Source organism: Syngnathoides biaculeatus, chromosome 23 (assembly GCF_019802595.1).
Source record: "Syngnathoides biaculeatus isolate LvHL_M chromosome 23, ASM1980259v1, whole genome shotgun sequence".
NCBI lineage: Eukaryota > Metazoa > Chordata > Actinopteri > Syngnathiformes > Syngnathidae > Syngnathoides > Syngnathoides biaculeatus.
Genome location: NC_084662.1, coordinates 4,858,568 through 4,877,855, shown reverse-complemented (window position 1 = coordinate 4,877,855; position 19,288 = coordinate 4,858,568). Strand labels below are relative to the sequence as shown.

The following is a 19,288-nucleotide window of genomic DNA, read 5'->3' as shown; positions in this document are numbered from 1 at the left end:
TCCGATCAAGCACGTGTGACATCAGACTCTCGTTTCCCGACTCGCTCCAATTCGGAAGAGAAATAACGCCGTGCACGTACAAACACACACCTGGAAAGACAGCATTGCAGCAATTCGCCGCAAGACACGCGGAGAGTCACACCGTCAGTCGAACAGTCACTAGTTCATCCTTCATCACCCTTTCCAAAAAGAATCCTTCTCGTCTCATTTCAAGCCATTCCGCCCGTGTCTAAGAGGCGGGCGGGGGGGAGCCGCGCGAGTCCACTTGACTGTGGCGGCTGCACGCCAGCGACGAGTCGCCGCGGTGTTATGTGTGCATGTGGTTGTGCATGTGGTTGTGCGTGTGCATGTGCGTGTGCATGTGCGGGGCTCCTGTCTGCCGCGACACGTTTGCGCCAGTGGTGGCAAATTATTTATATTCTTAAGTTTAAGCGTGTGGCACTTGAGGGTGTGGGCGATGGGAGTCGAGGTGCTGTCTGGTTATTTAAGCAACTGTGGCAGCAACAGGTAACGCAAGCGTGGTAAAATCCCCCCTGCAGGTGGTGATTGGGGGAGGGGCGGGGGCGTCAAGGGTGATTGTGTGGGGGGACTCGTGCTGGCTGGGTTGAACTTGCACATGCCAGGCCTAGTTTCTTTTTAAAGGTCCCATGCCATCATTATTTTTACATAACATTTTATGTTCTTTTATTGGGTTTGCAAGATAATTTAGGTTGAACATGCCCAGATGCCCTTTTTTTAAACTATTCTAATTTGTCTTTTACACCTGGCAGTTGAGACTTCATTCTGATTGCTATTTTGATGAGACTACGCCAACATTTACTGTTTGTTGATTTAATTAAAGAGATGTGACAATTCAAAGAATAACATCCATTCAACAATTTTCTTAGCTCCTTATCCTCACGAAGGCTGTGGGAATGCTGGAGCCTATCGCAGCTGTCATCGGGCAGGAGGCGAGGTACAACCTGAACTGCTTGCCAACCAATCGCAGGGCATGTGTAGACAGACAACAGTAGCACTTAGAATCACACCTTTGGGCAATTTAGAGTCCCCAATTAATGTTGCATGTTTTTGGAATGCGGGATGAAAACAGGGTGACTGGAGAAAACCCACAGTGGCACGGGGAGAACATGCAAACTCGACAAAGGCGGGGCCAGGACTTGAACCCCAGTCCTCAGAACTGTGAGGCCAACTATCTACAGCTGCGCCAATAAATAACATAAATATTGTAAATATAATTTTTGATTGAAAATACATTAATAATAATCAATAATTTCTGAACTTATTTTACCAAGTAAAGTTACAAACACTATAAGCTTTGTAATCGAGAACTTCTGCCTGTAACAGATATTCACCTGATGCCAACCTGACTCAGGTTTTCATCTTACAATTTTGTTATTGTATGTGCACAGTCAATAATGCTCATGCAGCGGAAACAGAAGCACAACGTAGATCCTTCCATGCATTCGTTCAATTGTTCGCAAAAGTGTATTTGGATGTTTCGGTCACTTTCTCAAAACCCGTAATTGCGTTTAAGGCAGTGTGTGAAACCTTTTTTTTACGAAGTCATCCACCCTAATTATAATTAATAGCTCTGGTTATGAAATGCTCCGAAAAATATTTTCAGAAATAAACCGAAGCCATTTTATTATTTGTACTTGTATTGTCTTTCAAAAAATTGTCTGTACAAGTATCAATAATAATCTTTGTGCGTGTGCATAGTGGTAATATTTATCTCGGGACAGGCCAAAGGACACGCTTGTGTGGTCCCTGTAATTGTCAGAACAGAATCCCTCAACCAACCAATAAATGCTCAATGATGGCATAACATTTTATCAATACTGTTGATGACATGTATTACAGCCTTAAATAAACAATTTACCACAATTTAACTTGAACTTTGTGCAGAAACATTTTTTTGCATTAAAGATTTGTGCATAGTGCAGTTTATCCACTACATTACTCATCCTTGGCCAAGCCTTCAAAAGAAGCATCTGACTCATCTCCATTGTGAAAAAGATCCATTGTCGCTACCTTTGGTGCATCGTTGTGGGACTCATCATTGATGACTGGATCCAGTTCCGGTGCCTCCTGCATTGCATCATGAAAAGTTATCCCAGCATGTCATCCTATGTGCCATCCATGGCGTTTGTCTGGAAACATTTTCGGCATCTGAGCAGGTCAATCTCAGGTTGGTGGCGCACATTACCGTAATATATATACATATATATATGTGTGTGTAACATAAAACATTGAATATCATATCGGAATCAAAATGTGTACGTTTTTTAACCACCCTATCTAACTGTATGAACTATACACTGTGATTTTGTTTTTATTTTTAATCTATCCCTAAATATAATGTGCTCTATTGACTTTTTGAAAATACATTTGGAAAGTTTTTGTGGCTTATATATGAGAAATTATAGTATGTTGAGATTTGTTACCCTTACCCACATCAGTAATGACGCCAAGAAATATAGAAAATGGATGGGTGAATAAATAGGTTTCAGCAAGACAATTCACCAGTTGCTGTGATCATACAATTTCCCAACTGTTCTATAGTAGAGCAGTTTTTGCCAATTAATGGGAGGTGTCAGTAGTCCAATTTCACTGTAAAAACGTACCTAAAATAATGATTTTTTTGTTCAAGCAGACACAATCCTAATATACAGAGTGAACTCTGATTTAAGGCCTTTTAATTTGGATAAACTGTAATCAATGTTCATAGTGATGAGTGCAAACATCCCTGTCAGTCAACACATTCATGTGGCTAACTGCTCATTCATTAAACCTTTTCCTTAACCTTTTCTATAAAGAATTATCTAAAAAAAATCTACTGTATAATACTAGGACAGCCTGTGGTCACAGTGTGATCTTGAGCAACATTTTACAAATCTGAACATCAGCGATTTTAAAAGGAAACTAACAGTTGATTTTTCATAATTATATTTAATATTACATTCATAATTGTAGTACTTCATCCATTCATCCACCATTTACCACTTATCCAGGGTCAGGAGCCGAAGTGGAGATAACCAGACTTTCTCCCGAGTCACTCCGTCCAGTTCTTCAGATAATTTCTGAAACATTCAATGGCCAATCAGGAAACATTGTCTCTTCAGCAGGTCCCAGGCCTTTCATAAGGGGTCCTCCCAGTGGAATATGCTGAAACACCTCATGAGTAGCCATCCAGGAAGCATCTAACCAGATACCTGAGCCACCTCATTTGGCAACTCACCAGGAGCAGCAAATCTTTTATGAACTCAGCCTGGATGTCAAGCTTCTCACCCAATCTCTGAGGGATAACCCAGACATCCTACAGAGGAAACATGTCTCATCTGCTTGCATCAGTGATCAGAGCTTTTTTGCTCATGACCCACACCTTGGGACCATAGTTGAGGGTGGGAACATAAATGGACTGGGTAATCGATAGCTTCGCTTCTTGACTCACCCCCCTCTTCACTACTTCAGGCCTCATCAATGCAGACATTGCACCGATCTGTCTGTTGATCCTGTGCTTCATTTTCCCTTCACTCTTGAAGAGACCCTAAAATAGTAAAATTCATCTACTTGGGAAGTGGACACCTCCTTTTGTGACTGAGAACTATGGCCTCTGACTTAATGATTCTCAGGGTAAACACTCCACAACACAACGTCAACCACTCCAGGGAAGGTTGAAGATCAAACTTTGATGAGGCCAACAGAAGCTGACCATCATTACATTTTTTGCGACTCCAGCCTTGCCTCCCTACTTTCTTGTACTTGGGTCCTCAAAAACCCCAGAATCCATTTAATTTTTATTCCACTTTATACTCATGTGGGAGTCAGGTGAGATGGTGTTTATGTCAACTGACTTTGTGAAAGAGATAGGTACGGATAGAAAAACTACCACTAAGACTTACATTCACAGCAATGGACAATTTTGAGTATTAACATGCAGTTCAGGAATCTGCGAGGGAGCCGGAGAACCCAGAGAGAACCAAAGCAAGCTTGAGGAGAACATGAAAACTCAATACAGGTAGGCCAGAGCCAAAATTCAAACCCCAAACCTCACAGATGTGAGGCATAGTGCAACTACTAGACTTACTGTGCCATTCATTTTCACAGTCTGATTATATTAAAATATAGTGGTAAATGGAATGCACTTATAAAGACAGCCCTTAATTGACAAAAATCACAGTCCCCAAAGCCTCACATTCACACAACAATGGGCAACATCTGCCATACAAGGCACAACCAGGCCCACTGGGAGTAAATTAGAGTTCATTGTCTTTCCCAAGGACAGTTCGACATGCTGAAAATTGGAACTAGGATTCTACCTAGCAATCCTTCGGTGACTGGATCACCACTCCACCAATTGAGCTCCAGCTGGCTTATAGTTCCACTAAAGTAGACTCCTTTGATTTCAACATTAAATCTCTGTGCAGATGAAATTATTGAGGACATAATGGAATAAGTAGCACTTTCATGACAATCTAATGTTTTCCTTGTTGTTTAACAATCAATCAAAATGCTTGGTTCGCTTGAGTTGACACGTCACCTCACTCAGGAGGTGGGTGGCAACCAGTTGAGGGTGTACCCTGCCTTCTGCCCGATGACAACTGGTATTAGCTGCAGGACTCCCACGACCTTCGTGAGGATAAGATAATGGATGGATGGATGAATCATCCATTCATCCATCCATTTTCTGAGCTGGTTATCCTTATGAGGATCACAGGAGTAAATAATACAAATAAATCAGATGAAACAACAATTTTTGGATTCTAGTTTAATTGACACGGTGGCTCAGCTGGCAAAGCATTGGCCTCACAGTTCTGAGGTCTGGGGTTCAATCCTGGACCCCCCTGTGTGGAGTTTGCATGTTCTCCCCGTGACTACGTGGGTTTCCTCTGGGCACTCCTGTTTTCATCCCGCATTTCAAAAACATGCAACATTATTGGATACTCTAAATTGCCCCGAGGTGTGATTCTGAGTGTGACTGTTGTCTGTCTCTCTGTGCCCCGCGATTGGCTGGCAACCAGTTCAGGGTGTACCCTGCCTCCTGGCCGTTGACAGCTGGGATAGGCTCCAGCTCTCCCCGAGACCTTCATGAGGATAAGCAGCAAAGAAAATGGATGGATGGATAGTTTAATTGAATTTTAATTGTATTATTTTACGGATTTACAGTGTCATGAAAAGGTATTTGGAGCGCTCCTGATTTCTGTTTTTTTTGCATATCTGTCACACACAAAGGTTTCAAATTATCAAACCAATTTTAATATCACTCAGAGACAACCCAAGGAAATACAAAATACAGTTTTTACAAATGTATAAATTGCAATTTAAATTATTGAGGCACAAAAAAATCCAAACCTTTCTGACCCTCTGTGAAAAAGTAATTTCCCCCTGAACTTAATAACAGGTTATGCCACTCTTGGCAGCAATAACTGTAATCAAGCATTTGTGATAATTGGCGATGAGACTTTTACATCAATTTTGGCCAGCTTTTCTTTGCAGAATTGTTTCAACCCTGCCATTTAAGGTCTCACCGCAGCATCTCAATTGAATTTAAATCCAGACTTTGACTTGGCCACTCCAAAACTTTAATATTTTCTTCGAGCGATTCAGAGGTGGATTTGCTGGTGTGTTTTGGATCGTTGTCATGCTGCAGATCCAAGAACGCTTGAGTTTGAGGCAGGACCTGATGGCCGGATGTTCACCTTCAGGATTTTCTGATGTACAGCAGAAATCATTGTTCCATCAGTCACATCATGTTGTCCCAGGCAACAAAGCAGCCCCAGACCATCACACTGCCACAACCAAGCTTTACTGTTGCCATAATGTTCATTTTATTAAATGGTGTGCCATTTTTACACCAGATGTAATGGCCTCCACACTTGCATCTTGTACTCTACTTTACATTCTCTGACAGATTCCATTTATTTATTCTATTTCTATTTACATGATTTATTGATTCAACAACTATGGATGAATCAGGTTCGGGTGTGTCTTGTGATATTGAACTCACCTTTCCCAAATTTGTGGTTAGTTAGTGTTTAGTTGTGGTGACTGTGATTTAACAAGGGGAGGGGGGGTGGAATTACTTTTCACAGAGGGGCTGAAATGTTTGGATTTTTTTGTGCCTTCATAAATTGAATTGTCATTTGAAAACTGTATTTTGTGTTTTTTGGGGGAGTCTGAGTGATATTAAAATTGGTTTGATAATTTCAGACCATTTTGTGTGGAAGATGCAAAAAGTGCCAAGGATAAATACATTTTCACTGCACTGTATTTAATGTGAACTGCAATTCATAAATTTAATGTTTTGAGTATCCTTAGTCTTCTGATTAAAAGTAGCAGCTGATCAAAACTTCCTTTTTTTTACATTCATCCATCCATTTTCTGAGCTGCTTATCCTCACGAGGGTCGCAGGGGTGCTGGAGCTAATCCCAGGTGCCATTGGGCAGGAGGCAGGGTACACCTTGAACTGGTTACCAGACAATCGCAGGGCACATAAGACAGACAACAGTCTCACAATCACATCTAGGGGAAATTTAGTCTCCATTGAATGCATTTTTTTTGGCAGTGTAGAAGGAAACCATAGTGCCTGGAGGAAACCCACACAGGCACGGGGAGAACATGCAAACTCCACACAGATTTAAATCCCCTTTCCTCAGAATGTAAGATCGACACTCCCAGGTGCTCTAATATGCTGCTTTTTTAACAGTTAAATAAAATTAATATTAAGAGGTGTTGAAGTTATTGTTGGTCCAGCCCTCCATTACAGGTTACATTTGTTTCTGTGGCCCCAAGTCTGGTTTAGTATGTACTCTACATGTATACCTGTGCAAACACCACAGTGTCATTGTGTTAGAAATGGACTTGGGCCCTCCATTGTGTTGTGTGTTGCTGATAAATGGATCTGATTAGTGATGAGGGGTAATTTTGCAGCTTCCAACAGGATTACGAGGCATCGGCAGCATTAGGGAAACAACCACTCAGGCAAAAAATCACTTTCAGTAACTGACACACACATTCACGCACAGAGATACAAATACAGTGAATACAGTAATTTGGTGCACAGGGTACAGCCATCATAACCTGCTGGACCTGTAGGTATGAAGATGGAGATGGTGTGTATGTTGTGGCTATCACATACACACAAACACCCATACAGTACTGGCCAACCACTATGTCACTATCTTGCTGACTTAAGTCATGATGCAAATAATTAAAAATGTGACGGAATTTCATTTATCTTGAGACTGTTAGTAACGCAACAATCAAAAACTGATGACGCATATTTAAAGCACAATATATTGGGAAAATTAGACAAATGGATTGAAATGCGGAGGTCAAACTACTGAATTTCCTTAATCCAGGGTGGGGAACATTACTTTTCAATCACAATGGGCTATGTTGTTACTCCCTACGGTATGTGTTCAAAGTGTCTTACCAAAATACACATACTGTACATATAGTTACATCAAAAACTTTTTTTCCCAACACTAAACCCCTGGAGCTGTCACCTTATTGTGATGGAGTGGTTTGTGTGTCCCAATGATCCTAGGAACTAACTAAGATGCGGCTTCACATTCCTGGTAGGGTCCGCCATAGAGAACAGGTCCTAGGTGAGGGACCAGACAAAATATGCCCAGAGACTCCCAAAGAGTATCGTGAGTTGTCCTTCACATGGGATCACCATTTTTGGGAGGGACCATAGGAGTCGGTGCAGTCTCAGCAGGGCGGTGGCCACAGGCAGGGACCTTGGCGATTCATTTCCTGGCTACAGAAGTTGGCTCTAGGGACATGAAATCTCATCTCTCTCATAAATACTGGAACATTGACATAGTTCTCATCTTTTTGGCCCTCAAAACAAGCAGAATGAATTTGAAATAAAACAAACAAGGTGTGCTATGTATACAAAGTGTTGTAATTCATACAAAGTTCACCAGACTTGGATGTAAATACTCCCAAATTAAACCTGAAAATCTTCATTTAAAGTACAGTTTTCATTTAATTTCAAATCACACACAACTGTGCAGCCCGTTCAATTTGAATAGAATTAAAAGCTAGTTCACATTATTTTGAATACAACGGTGCAGTATACGCTGTCAACTCTGATGTATGTTTTTGTTTTTAATAATCTTGCAGTTATGTAGAAAAATATCAATCCTCTTGTAGGTTGCTCATGACTCTGTTTACTTTTTTCCCCAAAAATAACTACAGAAGCATACAGATGAACCAGGTTAATAATTCATACTGGAACCATACGAATAGCACAAACGCACCTCAGCACTATGCACAGCATGTTTTAAGAATCTGCAGATATAGTGGAAAACACCCCCCTGAATGATTGTTTTGAAGTTGTGAAACGAGTGCTACCTACATGAAAAGAGCTTGTACTCCTAAGGGAGAATGTAAGTGCATGAGTAAAAAAGGAAAATTGCTGAAGGTAGATTGGATATATTTGGCTCATCTGTGGGGGAATGTGAAAAGTTACCAAAATTTGAATCATTTTTTTTGTTAAATATAGAGAAATGTATGTTCCTCTATTTATCGAAACTAAAACCAGCAGCAGTAGCTCAAAAAGGACAATACACATTTATAGAGAAGCCAATCATATTTTTAACAAAAGTTGTCTCTTTTGTTACATTTTTGTAGCACATCATTGTATGCATAAGTGTGCCCCTGCTATTTTTGGGGAGTAGGAACTGGGTAGGACTACGAATTTTGAAAATCTGTGGATGATTGACAGCCATTATAGTTGCATTTGGAAAATGTATTTTTAGATTTATTAAACTGGATAAAAAGCTCAAGTGTGAATAAACTGTCATTAAGTATTTTCAGGGTTCCCATCAAAAAAAGGAATAAAGAAAAGGAAAAATGTGAAAAACATTTTGACCAAATTTGAAAACAAATCCGCAGACTGCCAAACTGGATGTTCGCCAGGTCCACTGCATATAAAATGTTATTTCCATCCTCAAAATTCCACTTCACTCTTGGCTTTGTTCTTACTATTGGCTCTCAAGAAATTACTTTCCTGCATCCGATTTGCTAAATTAAATGTCTGTGTGGTTGCTTTGTCTTAAACAATTAAGCAAATGTTTTTTTCCGGCGATTTCCTTTTTTTTTTTTAAAGCACTGCAATGGGAGGTGTTCTTTCGATTTTGGTATCCTTGTGAGCAGACTATGTATGTTATTTGTTTACACAATATATTCTGAACACAACCTGGGTCCTCATTTGTTAATTTGACTTGTCTTCATGTAATCGAGATAAAATATATCCAGAAACTATTCCATAATTTGTAAAGTACAAAAATATGGAAACAATTTGATGAGTAAACAGTTCAGCAAAAATGTTAATGGGTGTTTTTCCAGACACAGGGTGGAATTGTCAGTACTTCTGCTAGTCACAGTCATTATCACTTCTGCAAAATATACTGGTTAATGAACTCATTTTGTTCCGCTTCTACTTTGCACAGGGTTTCATACTCAATGCGATATCGTTTAAGTTGCATAATCTTCTCTGCAATGAGAGCTGAAAGTTGCTGTTGCTGGGCCTCCCTTTGCTTTGCCACAAACTTCAGGAGATTTCTTGTTCCAAGGGCCTTCAACTTTTCTTTCTCTGTCTCGTTTGCCAACTCATCCACTAGGTCCATGAGACCTCCAATTATCTTCAGAAACTGCACGATTTTGTCCAAAAATTCTTTACAGTCTTCTTTGAGCTCTGCTGTCTTTTGGCTGACATCTGGCTCGAGTGCACGCAGCTTGCTGAGTTCATCAAAATAACAGCCCGCCTCTGCCAATCCGTCTTTAGCCATAGTCTGGACAACTGTGTAAAAATATTATGCCCATGAACAAAATCACATTGGGGCTTTTGACATACACTGACAGATTTGGAAAATGCAACAAAGGTGATCTCATTATCTTCTTGATTGCAATGTTTTGGTCAATGATTGTGCTGTTAGGAAATTCCTTTAAGTTTAATTAGAATTCAATTAAAAATAAAATGTGCTCTGCTTGATAACATCTTACAAATTCTGCCCAGGTATATATATGGTATGAACACAACTGTATATATAATTACATCAATATATTAATATACTTCTTTTAATCACAAGAGGAAATTCAATTTACTCTGTATATTTTTTGTTGTGCATCACTCGCACCCAGGGATGTAAGCAGAAATATCTGTGCAAAGGGGTGTACAAATTTCTGAAGTATGTTGGATTAAATAATGCTCTAATCTTTACTGTTTTCAAATATCAACACTAAATCTTTTCCATGTACAGTGTCCTCTAAAAGTATTGGAAAAACAAGGTCAATTCCTTTGATTCCATTGTATACTGAAGACATTTTGGTTTCAGCTCAAAAGATGAATATGAAACAAATGTTAATACCAGCTTTAATTTCATGGTATTCACATCTGGATGTGGTAAACAACTCGGGAGAGAGTACCATTTGTTTGAAGACTTATTTTTCATGAGCAAATGTATTGGTATTTTAAAGTATCCTTCATTTATTTATTTTCCAAATTAAATTCAATAACAATTAATATTTAGTGGCATGGGCGGCACAGTGACTCATCTGGAAACCGTTGGCCTCACAGTTCTGAGATCCTGGGTTAATCCCAGACCCACCTGTGTGGAGTTCGCATGTTCTCCCCGTGTGCGTGGGTTTCCTCCGAGCACTCCGGTTTCCTCCTACATCCCAAAAACATGTAACATATATTGGACACTCTAAATTGCCCGTAGGTGTGATTGTCAGTGCGAGTGTTGTCTGTCTCCATGTGCCCTACGATTGGCTGGCAACCAGTTCAGGGTGTACCCCGGCTCCTGCCCGTTGACAGCTGGGATAGGCACCAGTACTCCTGCGATGGCCATGAAGATAAGCAGTTAAGTAAATGGATGGATAGATTTGTTGGCATAACCCTTATTTACAATAACTGCAAGAAGCTTGCAACCCAATCACTTCACCAGACTGTTGTATTTGTCACGTCCCAACGGAATGGGAGTAGGACCCAAATGCAGGACTCAGACGATGCAAGGTAGTTCAAGGAAAAACGTTTATTATATGCCGAGGTCGGGGATCGAGCAGGCAGTCCGGTCCAGCAGCGGTAGTTGGGACGTCGGACGAAGAGAGCAGGTGAGGGGGCAGGCAGGAGTCGGTACACAGGAGAACGATCAAGGCAGGCAGAAGTATCAAAGGAGTCAGACTTACAAGGTAATAATATTGTATTATAATATCGGGAAGGTAGCTCGTTGTTCCTTCGTATTAGCCGAAATGCTGGCTCGTTGCATTACTGGATATTGCTTGAACACTTGGGAGGATGGATTTGCTTTTCATACTTTTCCAAAAGATGGATTGCACAGGTGCAAAGGACGAGAGCTTTGTGGGTTCCAAATGACAGGTAGGTGTGTATACAGCTACTAAAAAAAAAAAACAACAACAATAGTTGAGGGGGGGAGGTAATCCGTATGTCAGGGGTGCTAAATGTGTCGATGTGCGCATAGGAAGGCTTCCGTGCAGCATCCGCTGAAGGATGAAGGCTGGGCCGTTGTGGCTCAGCTCCACCGTGGAAGTGGTTCGGACGGGGAGGCGGTTTGGCTGCGGCTTCATCGTTGCTTGAGGGCGGTACTGTTTTCACCACCTCCGCACGGAGGTGTATTGGGCGAGGAGGTGGTTTGGCCATGATCTGCATATCATTTAAATATGGCTTGAAACAATAGGGTAACATTGGCCCGGTAACTTCACTTGGTTGTGAGATGTTCTCTTCTTCGAAAAGAGCTTCCGTGTCAGAACGGGTGTGTTCGCCTCCAACAGTAGGGGCCACAGCGTGTTTTCAATGGCAAATGTCCGGTGTGACGTCATGGATAGGAGATGAAACCAATATGGTGACCACTTGGATGACACTTCTGCAACTTTGCCCATGGATGACACGCTCTCCACTCATATTTATTTTTTCGTATAGACATTGAAGTGAATAATGTTATATTCATTTCATTTCAATATCTATTTTCGAATGTTTATAAGATGACACTTGACCTTTAAAGACTAATGAGCCCCCTGAGCAGTCATACAAGCCAAAGCATTGACAATTACACATTGACAATAACCTCCACTATGCTTCACAGATGAGCTTGTGTGTTTTTGATCATAAGCAGATCCTTTCTTTCTCCATATTTTTGCATCTCTTTCACTATGGTAGAGGTTGATTTTGGTCTCATCAGTCCATAAAATTTGGTTCCAAAGCCGCTGTGGCTCACCTTTGTAATTCTTAGCAACATCCAATCTGACCCGCTGAGTGTTTTTGCTGATGAGTGGTTTGCATCTTGTTGTATGGCATGCATATTTTTTCTTTCAGTCTTCTTCAACCTTAACCCAAACCTAATCTGCAGTAGATTGTGATACTTTCAACGCTGCCATGTGAAGATTGTCAGTGATGTAATTCACTGTTATCATTGGGTGTTTCTTCTTAGCCCCCAACTGCTGTTGATACCCTTGGCCGGTCTGTCCGATGTCCAATGCGCAGTACACCAGTGGTTACTTTCTTTTTCAGGACACTTGAAAGTATGTTGGCTTTAGCCAATGTTTGTGCAATAACGCTGATCCTATTTCCGTCTTCTCTTGGCTTCAAAATGGTTTGCTTTTAATGTATAGATGGCTCTTTGGTCTTCATGTTTGCTTAACTGCAAATGCGGTTTTTAAATGTGAAAACCTAAGCTAAAGACAAGCAATATTTAATGTTTAAGTAATCAGTCTAAAAGACAACACCTAAGCAATTAAAAACACCTGTCATTTTCCAATACTTTTGCTCACTGGAAAAGTGGGTGGCTTCAAACAAAAGGTGCTCTGGACTGTGTTAAGGACATCTGCATCTAAATGTCTAAAAATGAAATATAAGATGGATTTCTGAACATATGTCTCTTATTTGGCAGCACGGTGGAGCAGCTGTAGAACATTGGCCTCACAGTTCTAAGGACCAGGGTTGAAATTCCAGCCCCACCTGTGTGGATTTTATGTGTTCGCCCCTTGCCTGTGTGGGGTTTCTCCTACCACTCTGGTTTCCTAACACACATCCCAAAAACATGCATTCATTGGAGACTCTAAATTTTGTCTCTTTGTGTCCTGTGATTGGCTGGCAACCAGTTCAGGGTGTACCCTGCCTCCTGTCGGATGACAGCTGGGATTAGCTCCTGCACTCCTGCGATCTTTGTGGAGATAAGCGTCTCAGAAAATGGATGGATGGATGTCTCATGTCCTTCTTTTGCTCTGAAACCCAAATGTCTTCAATATACAGTACAACAAACAAAAGGAATTTACCTTCCCATTCCAACACTTTTGGAGGGGACTGTACATTGTGCTCAGTAGTACACTCTGTTAGGCCTGGCTAAGGCTGAACATGTGTAATCAAGAATCCCTTGGTGGATAGCAGGATGAGCACACATAAACCTATCCAGGAATCAGTTTCTCTCAGCTATAAATTTAACATATATTTGTAAATGCACTCAAATATGTATGAGCATTCTTTACAAAATGCTGGATTATCAACAGAATCTATATATTAATACACTTCATGTTTTAGGAGACATACAGCATGACAAGGAACAAACAAGTTTGGTACCATGAAACCAATATGAGGATCATCAAGTGGACAATAATTCCAGCATAATGGAATAAAATAAATAAAATGTAATGTGATCCCATCCTATTCCCATATGGAAAATTCTGACCAACTGTAACAAAATATAACAAACATTTACAGGATCAGGATGCAGTTCCAAAATAACTAAATAATATATATGATGACTTAATTCTCTGACAGTGACTTTCTGATACGAGCGTTAAAATATCTGGTTTGCCTGTATGAAACAGACTTTCAAGATACGTTATTTCAAATGCAAAGAAAAAGTCCTGTTTGTCAAGTCTGAACAGCAAGAAGATGAGTTTCTTATGATGAGCAAGCGGCATTAAACACTTGCAGCGAGACATAACATCTTAAATGTGAAGGTGCCTTAAAGTTCATCACTGTATTAGTATGGTCTTTATTCACCTTAATGCAAAGCTTCTGACCTAAATGTATCGTATATTTCCCTGTTAAGAGAATTTAGTTTTAACTGTCAATACAACTGTTTGACCTTGTCACACCATAATGTTTGAATACATTTGTACATAGTATTAACTATTGGCATAATGATTGTAAACGCTCACTTGCTGTCGAAGGTGGATTTCAATCAGTATCTTGAAGATCAATCAGTATTATAGACTGTTTTTTTTCTTTTTGGAGACCAGTCTCTGATTTGGTTTCTGCTCATCTTGAACATGTTTTGTTTTTGGTAGGAACGTGTTTATGACAAAAGTTCAAAGCCTCAACATGGCATCATATGTTTACGTTAAAGTCTCACTGGCCGACATCATCCTCATCAAACATCATTCTGTGACAAACACATCAACTGAGCTTAGGCAAAATCTGAAGGGGGTCTGATTGTGATTGATGGGATACCCATGATATTGGACAGATTTGAGGTATCACTTTGATTTATCTGATTCATGCTTATTCGATATTACTGTAACAATATAATAAAATGTTTGGAGCAGGAAGTGATGCACGTCATTCATGCTGTGTAAGAAACAACACAAGTGAGCATTCCGCATGGATGCTGTGACTGTTTACCTATTAAATTTTTAGCAAAATAATAATTTTGTGTGTGATACCTGCATTACAACACAGCCATTATTATGGATCAGGATATTGCGCATAGAAGTGGCTGGTTGTTATAAATGTGTGAGGAGCAAGGATATATATTTTTATTACTGAATTAAGTGGTGAAATACAGTAAATGTTTATTTTGTATACCTGGTAGCATTTTTTTTCTTCTTTTTTTTTAAGTTATACTTTAAAAGCATGTTTTTAATGTTTTCAATTTTTTGAACAATTAAGTTATTTTTTTTCAGGGGGGGTCGTTTAAAAATAACATTTGACCACACAGTACACTATATAAATCCATCCATTTTCTGAGCCGCTTATCCTCACGAGGGTCCCAGAAGTGCTGTATCTAATCCCAGCTAACATCATGCAAGAGGAGGGTACACCCTGAACTGGTGACCAGTCACTCACAGGCACATGGAGACAGACAACAATCGCACTCACAATCACACCTAGAGGCAATTTAGAGCCTCCAATGGATGCATGTTTTTGGGATGTGAGAGGAAACCGGAGTGCCCAGAGAAAACCCACGCTGGCACGGGCAGAAGTCCAAACTCCACACAGGCGGGCCCGGGCTTTGAATCCCGGTCCTCAGAAATGTGAGGCTAACCCTCTACAGGTGATGGCTACAAGGCAAACTTAGAAACATGGACAAGACATAATCAAACTAAAAGGGCACAGGGTCGCTGTGTCAACGGAATACTTTGTACTAAACTTGTGAACTTATGCACAGTAGTGGAGTATCCCAAGATGCAGTAATGCAAACGCAACAAACTGGCAAATGCAGATGACACATTCATAAATTAAATGCCTGGTCAATGAGTGTCCAAAATGTAATGCAGCTGTGTGACAGCTGTCAGAGGTGGCACCACCAAGGGCCAGTGGTCTGGCCATGCCCCCCATAGGAAGCACCCCTCACGGCAGTGGCCTTGGCCATGCCCCTGACAAGTAGAACTGTAAACTAAGGTTGATCTTTTAACAAATTATCTTCAATCTGCAGTCATCAAATTGTTTTTCTCTCTTCAATGGGATAGGAAAGTACTCTCTGAATGTACTGATCTGCTGCCTCTCTGAAAGTGCCATATTGCCCAAGATGATTGCTATGAGATGTTGCACCATACGAGCTCTTTTCGTGGCTGTGGCTCAGTTCACCGTAGCTGACTTGTAAACTCGTTGAAATGGAATAGACTGCCGGTTGCGACTAAGTAGGGATTTTCATTATGCCTCATCTGCTTCAAGACATGATCATCCACAATCAGTTCCACTGAGTGGACAGTGCTCCTTGGAATCAGTTGATACTTTGCTTTTTGGTGGACTGTAGATGTGCTGCAAGTCTTGTATTCATCCAACTAAAACAATCATTTATACAGTCCTGAACTGTGCACCACTTTTCAATATAATCTTGCCTTTTTCTCAACATAGACTGTCGATCCATGAACAAAGGCATGAATGCTCGCCTTGTAAGATTGAGCAGGCTGCACTTCAAACCAATTTTTTTAATAACTTCCTTAACTTGTTATCAGAGAAGTGCTGACCCTTATCTTCATGTTTTAAAAGTCCAAGAAGGTGATAATAAGGTAAGCTGATGGTGTGAGATCAGGTGAGTGTGGGGGAGGGGTTGTGGTTGTCCAGCCAAAGGAACTGATGACTTTACAAGAACGTTTGTCTCTCACTGAGGTCACTCAAAGCTTTCTTAGCCTTTGATCCTGGACACACACATTCTGACTGCAGTCTGGCCTAACGCAGTTGCCCCATACACATTTGCAACTTCTTAAAAATGTTTAGTGATGCTTCCCCTTTCAAACCAAGAAACTAAATCACAACCCCCAGCTTTAGACAAGTATCCAACGATAATGTTTCCAAAATGTCTGACAGGAAAAGGGCAGGCCTTTTTTTTAATAGACCTGAAACAGGTATTCAAACATATCCATCCATTTTCCAAGCCACCTATGAGCCAAAATTATCCATTCGGAGCTGGATAATTTTGGCCCGAGTTTCGTAAATCTGAAAAAAATGCCTATGTCTCGTTTTGAAAACAAACTCTTCACATCAAAGTAAGTACATTGCCAACGATCCAAGTTGAAATGTTGGCATTTGAGAAAATAAGGTGAAAGACAACTTGAAGACCATCTTCACACAATGTCAAAAGAACATTTGGAGCAAACTCACTTATTAATTTGTGATCTCAACATTAATGACTGTTACAGGCTGTTAGAACAGAAACAAAAATCATAAACTTTCTGTTGTTTAACACTTCACACTCATCAAAGAATTAGCTCAATTAAGCATCACCTAACACTATTACATGTTTGTTTCTCATCTATTTGCCTATATGCTGGTTGTCAAAATATATCAAGGTTAAAGTGATCACCTGGAAGGAAAGAATCTTGGGCACTGTTTATCCCTTTTTATTGATTGACAACATACGTTCAGATATAGACCAAGTATTGTGATTACATTAGTTGTATTGGATTTATTTCAGGCGGTATGATGGATGACTGGTTTGCACCCCTGGCTCAATTCTGATCAATGGGGTTCAAATACCCATTCATGAAAACAGTTGCCAAACCACGTACACTCTGGGACCGTTCATCAAGTTTGCCAATGTCGAACAATGTAAGGAGCCTTTCGATGGAATGATGGTGAAAGTGTTTAGTGATCTGGCTTAAGAAATGCCTAAATTTGTTATCAGATGACAGCAACATCGCAGCCCCCTTCGGCCTGCATTTTAGAACCAGGTCGAAGCAGGCGAAAGGTGCCATTGTCACCACACGGCCTTGAAAAACCGACCACCAAGGGTTGAACCAGGCTGTTTGGGTTCGAATCGGAATGAGAAAAGCGGCTTAGCTTAGTTAGCTCTCTATTTATTACACTATTCCTAAAAGTATTTCCTTTTTGTAAAACTTTGTATTGCTTTGTTTCTACCCATTAGTATTTGACCATTTAGAACAGGGATTCTCAAACTTTGGGTCCAGCCAAGGGCTCATTACACCAGGCAGATTTTTTGAAGAACTCCCTTATAATTCCAACACCAATTAAACATCCTTTTTTGATGAAAAAACTGGCTGAACAACTAAAATATCTGAAATAATATGAATAATAAGTTGTTGTTTTGGTAATACATCTGGTATGAGTATTGTGAACAAACCAGAACCAAGTTTGTATAAAAAATGTATTAATGCTTGCAGCTCCAACTGCTCTGTGGTCAGACGTGCTTGAAGCCATTTTCACAGTGAGGCAAAAAGGTCAAATCAAAATATCTATTCTGTTGACAAAAACTATACGTACAAAATACTTAGCTGTTTTCATGGTAAAATTGGAACAAACATCGACATAAGCTCTTCACATGAGTGATATGTCACCACTTGTTTGTTGATTGCATGAGAAATCTTTAACTTACATGGTGAAGAGGATTTATCTGCAAAAAAACGGAGGCACAATGTGAAATTTACTGAAAATAATTTAATTTCTGATCTTTACAGGGAAAGCATTTTTTCCCTCACTCTGTCTGTTTCTGTGAACCTTGACCATGATGGCTGCCATGAAGATCACTAGAGAGAGGACTCCCAATGTAGCAGTGACGGCTCGGGTCAAGTTCGTTTCTACATCAGAAAAGAAGAATGAGTCAACAATGCTTTGATAAAGGGGAAAACTGCACCTTACTTCCAGATTATGAAATGTGAATGATTTGTTTAGTGATGCTCAGTATTGGTTTTAAGGAGTGATCTGTGTTGTTCTTCAAATCCACTTCTACTATTAACAACATAGAACTAAATCTATATTTGTCACCTTTATTATTTCTATTACTCTAAACGTTTCTTCTCTCCAGCTTGGTGACAATGTCCTCTTTGACACCAGACAGTTCAAACACGCATTCAAATTTGCCCTCAACATCATCAGTGACCTCCACTTTCAAGTCAGCTGTCATCTGGAAGGTTCCATCATGGTTGGGAAGGGTCTTACCAAAATCGAGGTCCTCAAAGACATCCTCGTCGTCTTTCCTCCAAATCAAGGCAGCACTTCGGGGGTAGAAACCCGTTGCATGGCAAGTGATTGGAGAGGATGCCATCTTCTGGTTGAGGGACACCTTTGGAAGTTCTGCATTGGAAGTGGTGCAGCATGTAAAAGTAGAGAATGATGAATAGATGGGAGAAAATGATGGAAAGCTGGAGGTGATGGAAAATGAAAAGACAATTGAGAAAATGTGCAAAAGGAGGTAAAGATTAAGAGAATGTGGAAATGGAGCTAAACTGGAATAAATGACCTAGGGTTGTTGCAATCCATTCACATGATCGGGGCAATCTCGGAATTTCCAGGTGATAAATGTTAACTGAAAAAAAAACTTTTTAAAATATTCATAAATTTTGTCACAAGTCACACAGAGTGTGATAGGATAAATGCAACAAAAATGTGTACTGCATGATATACAGTCGTATGAAAGTATTTGTGTTCCTGATTTATTTTTTTGTTTGTCACACATGTTTTCCATTATCAAAGTTAAATATTAATCATAAACAACACAAGTAAATTAAAAAAAAAGTTTTAAATGAAGGTTGAAGGGTTTTAAGCCTGAAAAAAATTCGAACCTACATGATCCTA

General features: G+C 40.1%; 1 protein-coding gene across 1 annotated transcript; it reads right to left on the bottom strand.

Annotated features, from left to right (window-relative positions):
* Nucleotides 1–8,606: 8,606 nt before the first annotated feature.
* ift20 (intraflagellar transport 20 homolog (Chlamydomonas)) lies at nt 8,607–14,303 on the bottom strand. Its single transcript, XM_061812399.1, has 2 exons — nt 14,194–14,303; nt 8,607–9,814 (listed from the first exon to the last, which is right to left on the bottom strand). The coding sequence occupies exon 2, from the start codon at nt 9,801–9,803 to the stop codon at nt 9,405–9,407; it is 399 nt and encodes a 132-aa protein (XP_061668383.1). The 5' UTR covers nt 9,804–9,814; nt 14,194–14,303; the 3' UTR covers nt 8,607–9,404.
* Between the last annotated feature and the right edge of the window lie 4,985 nt (nt 14,304–19,288).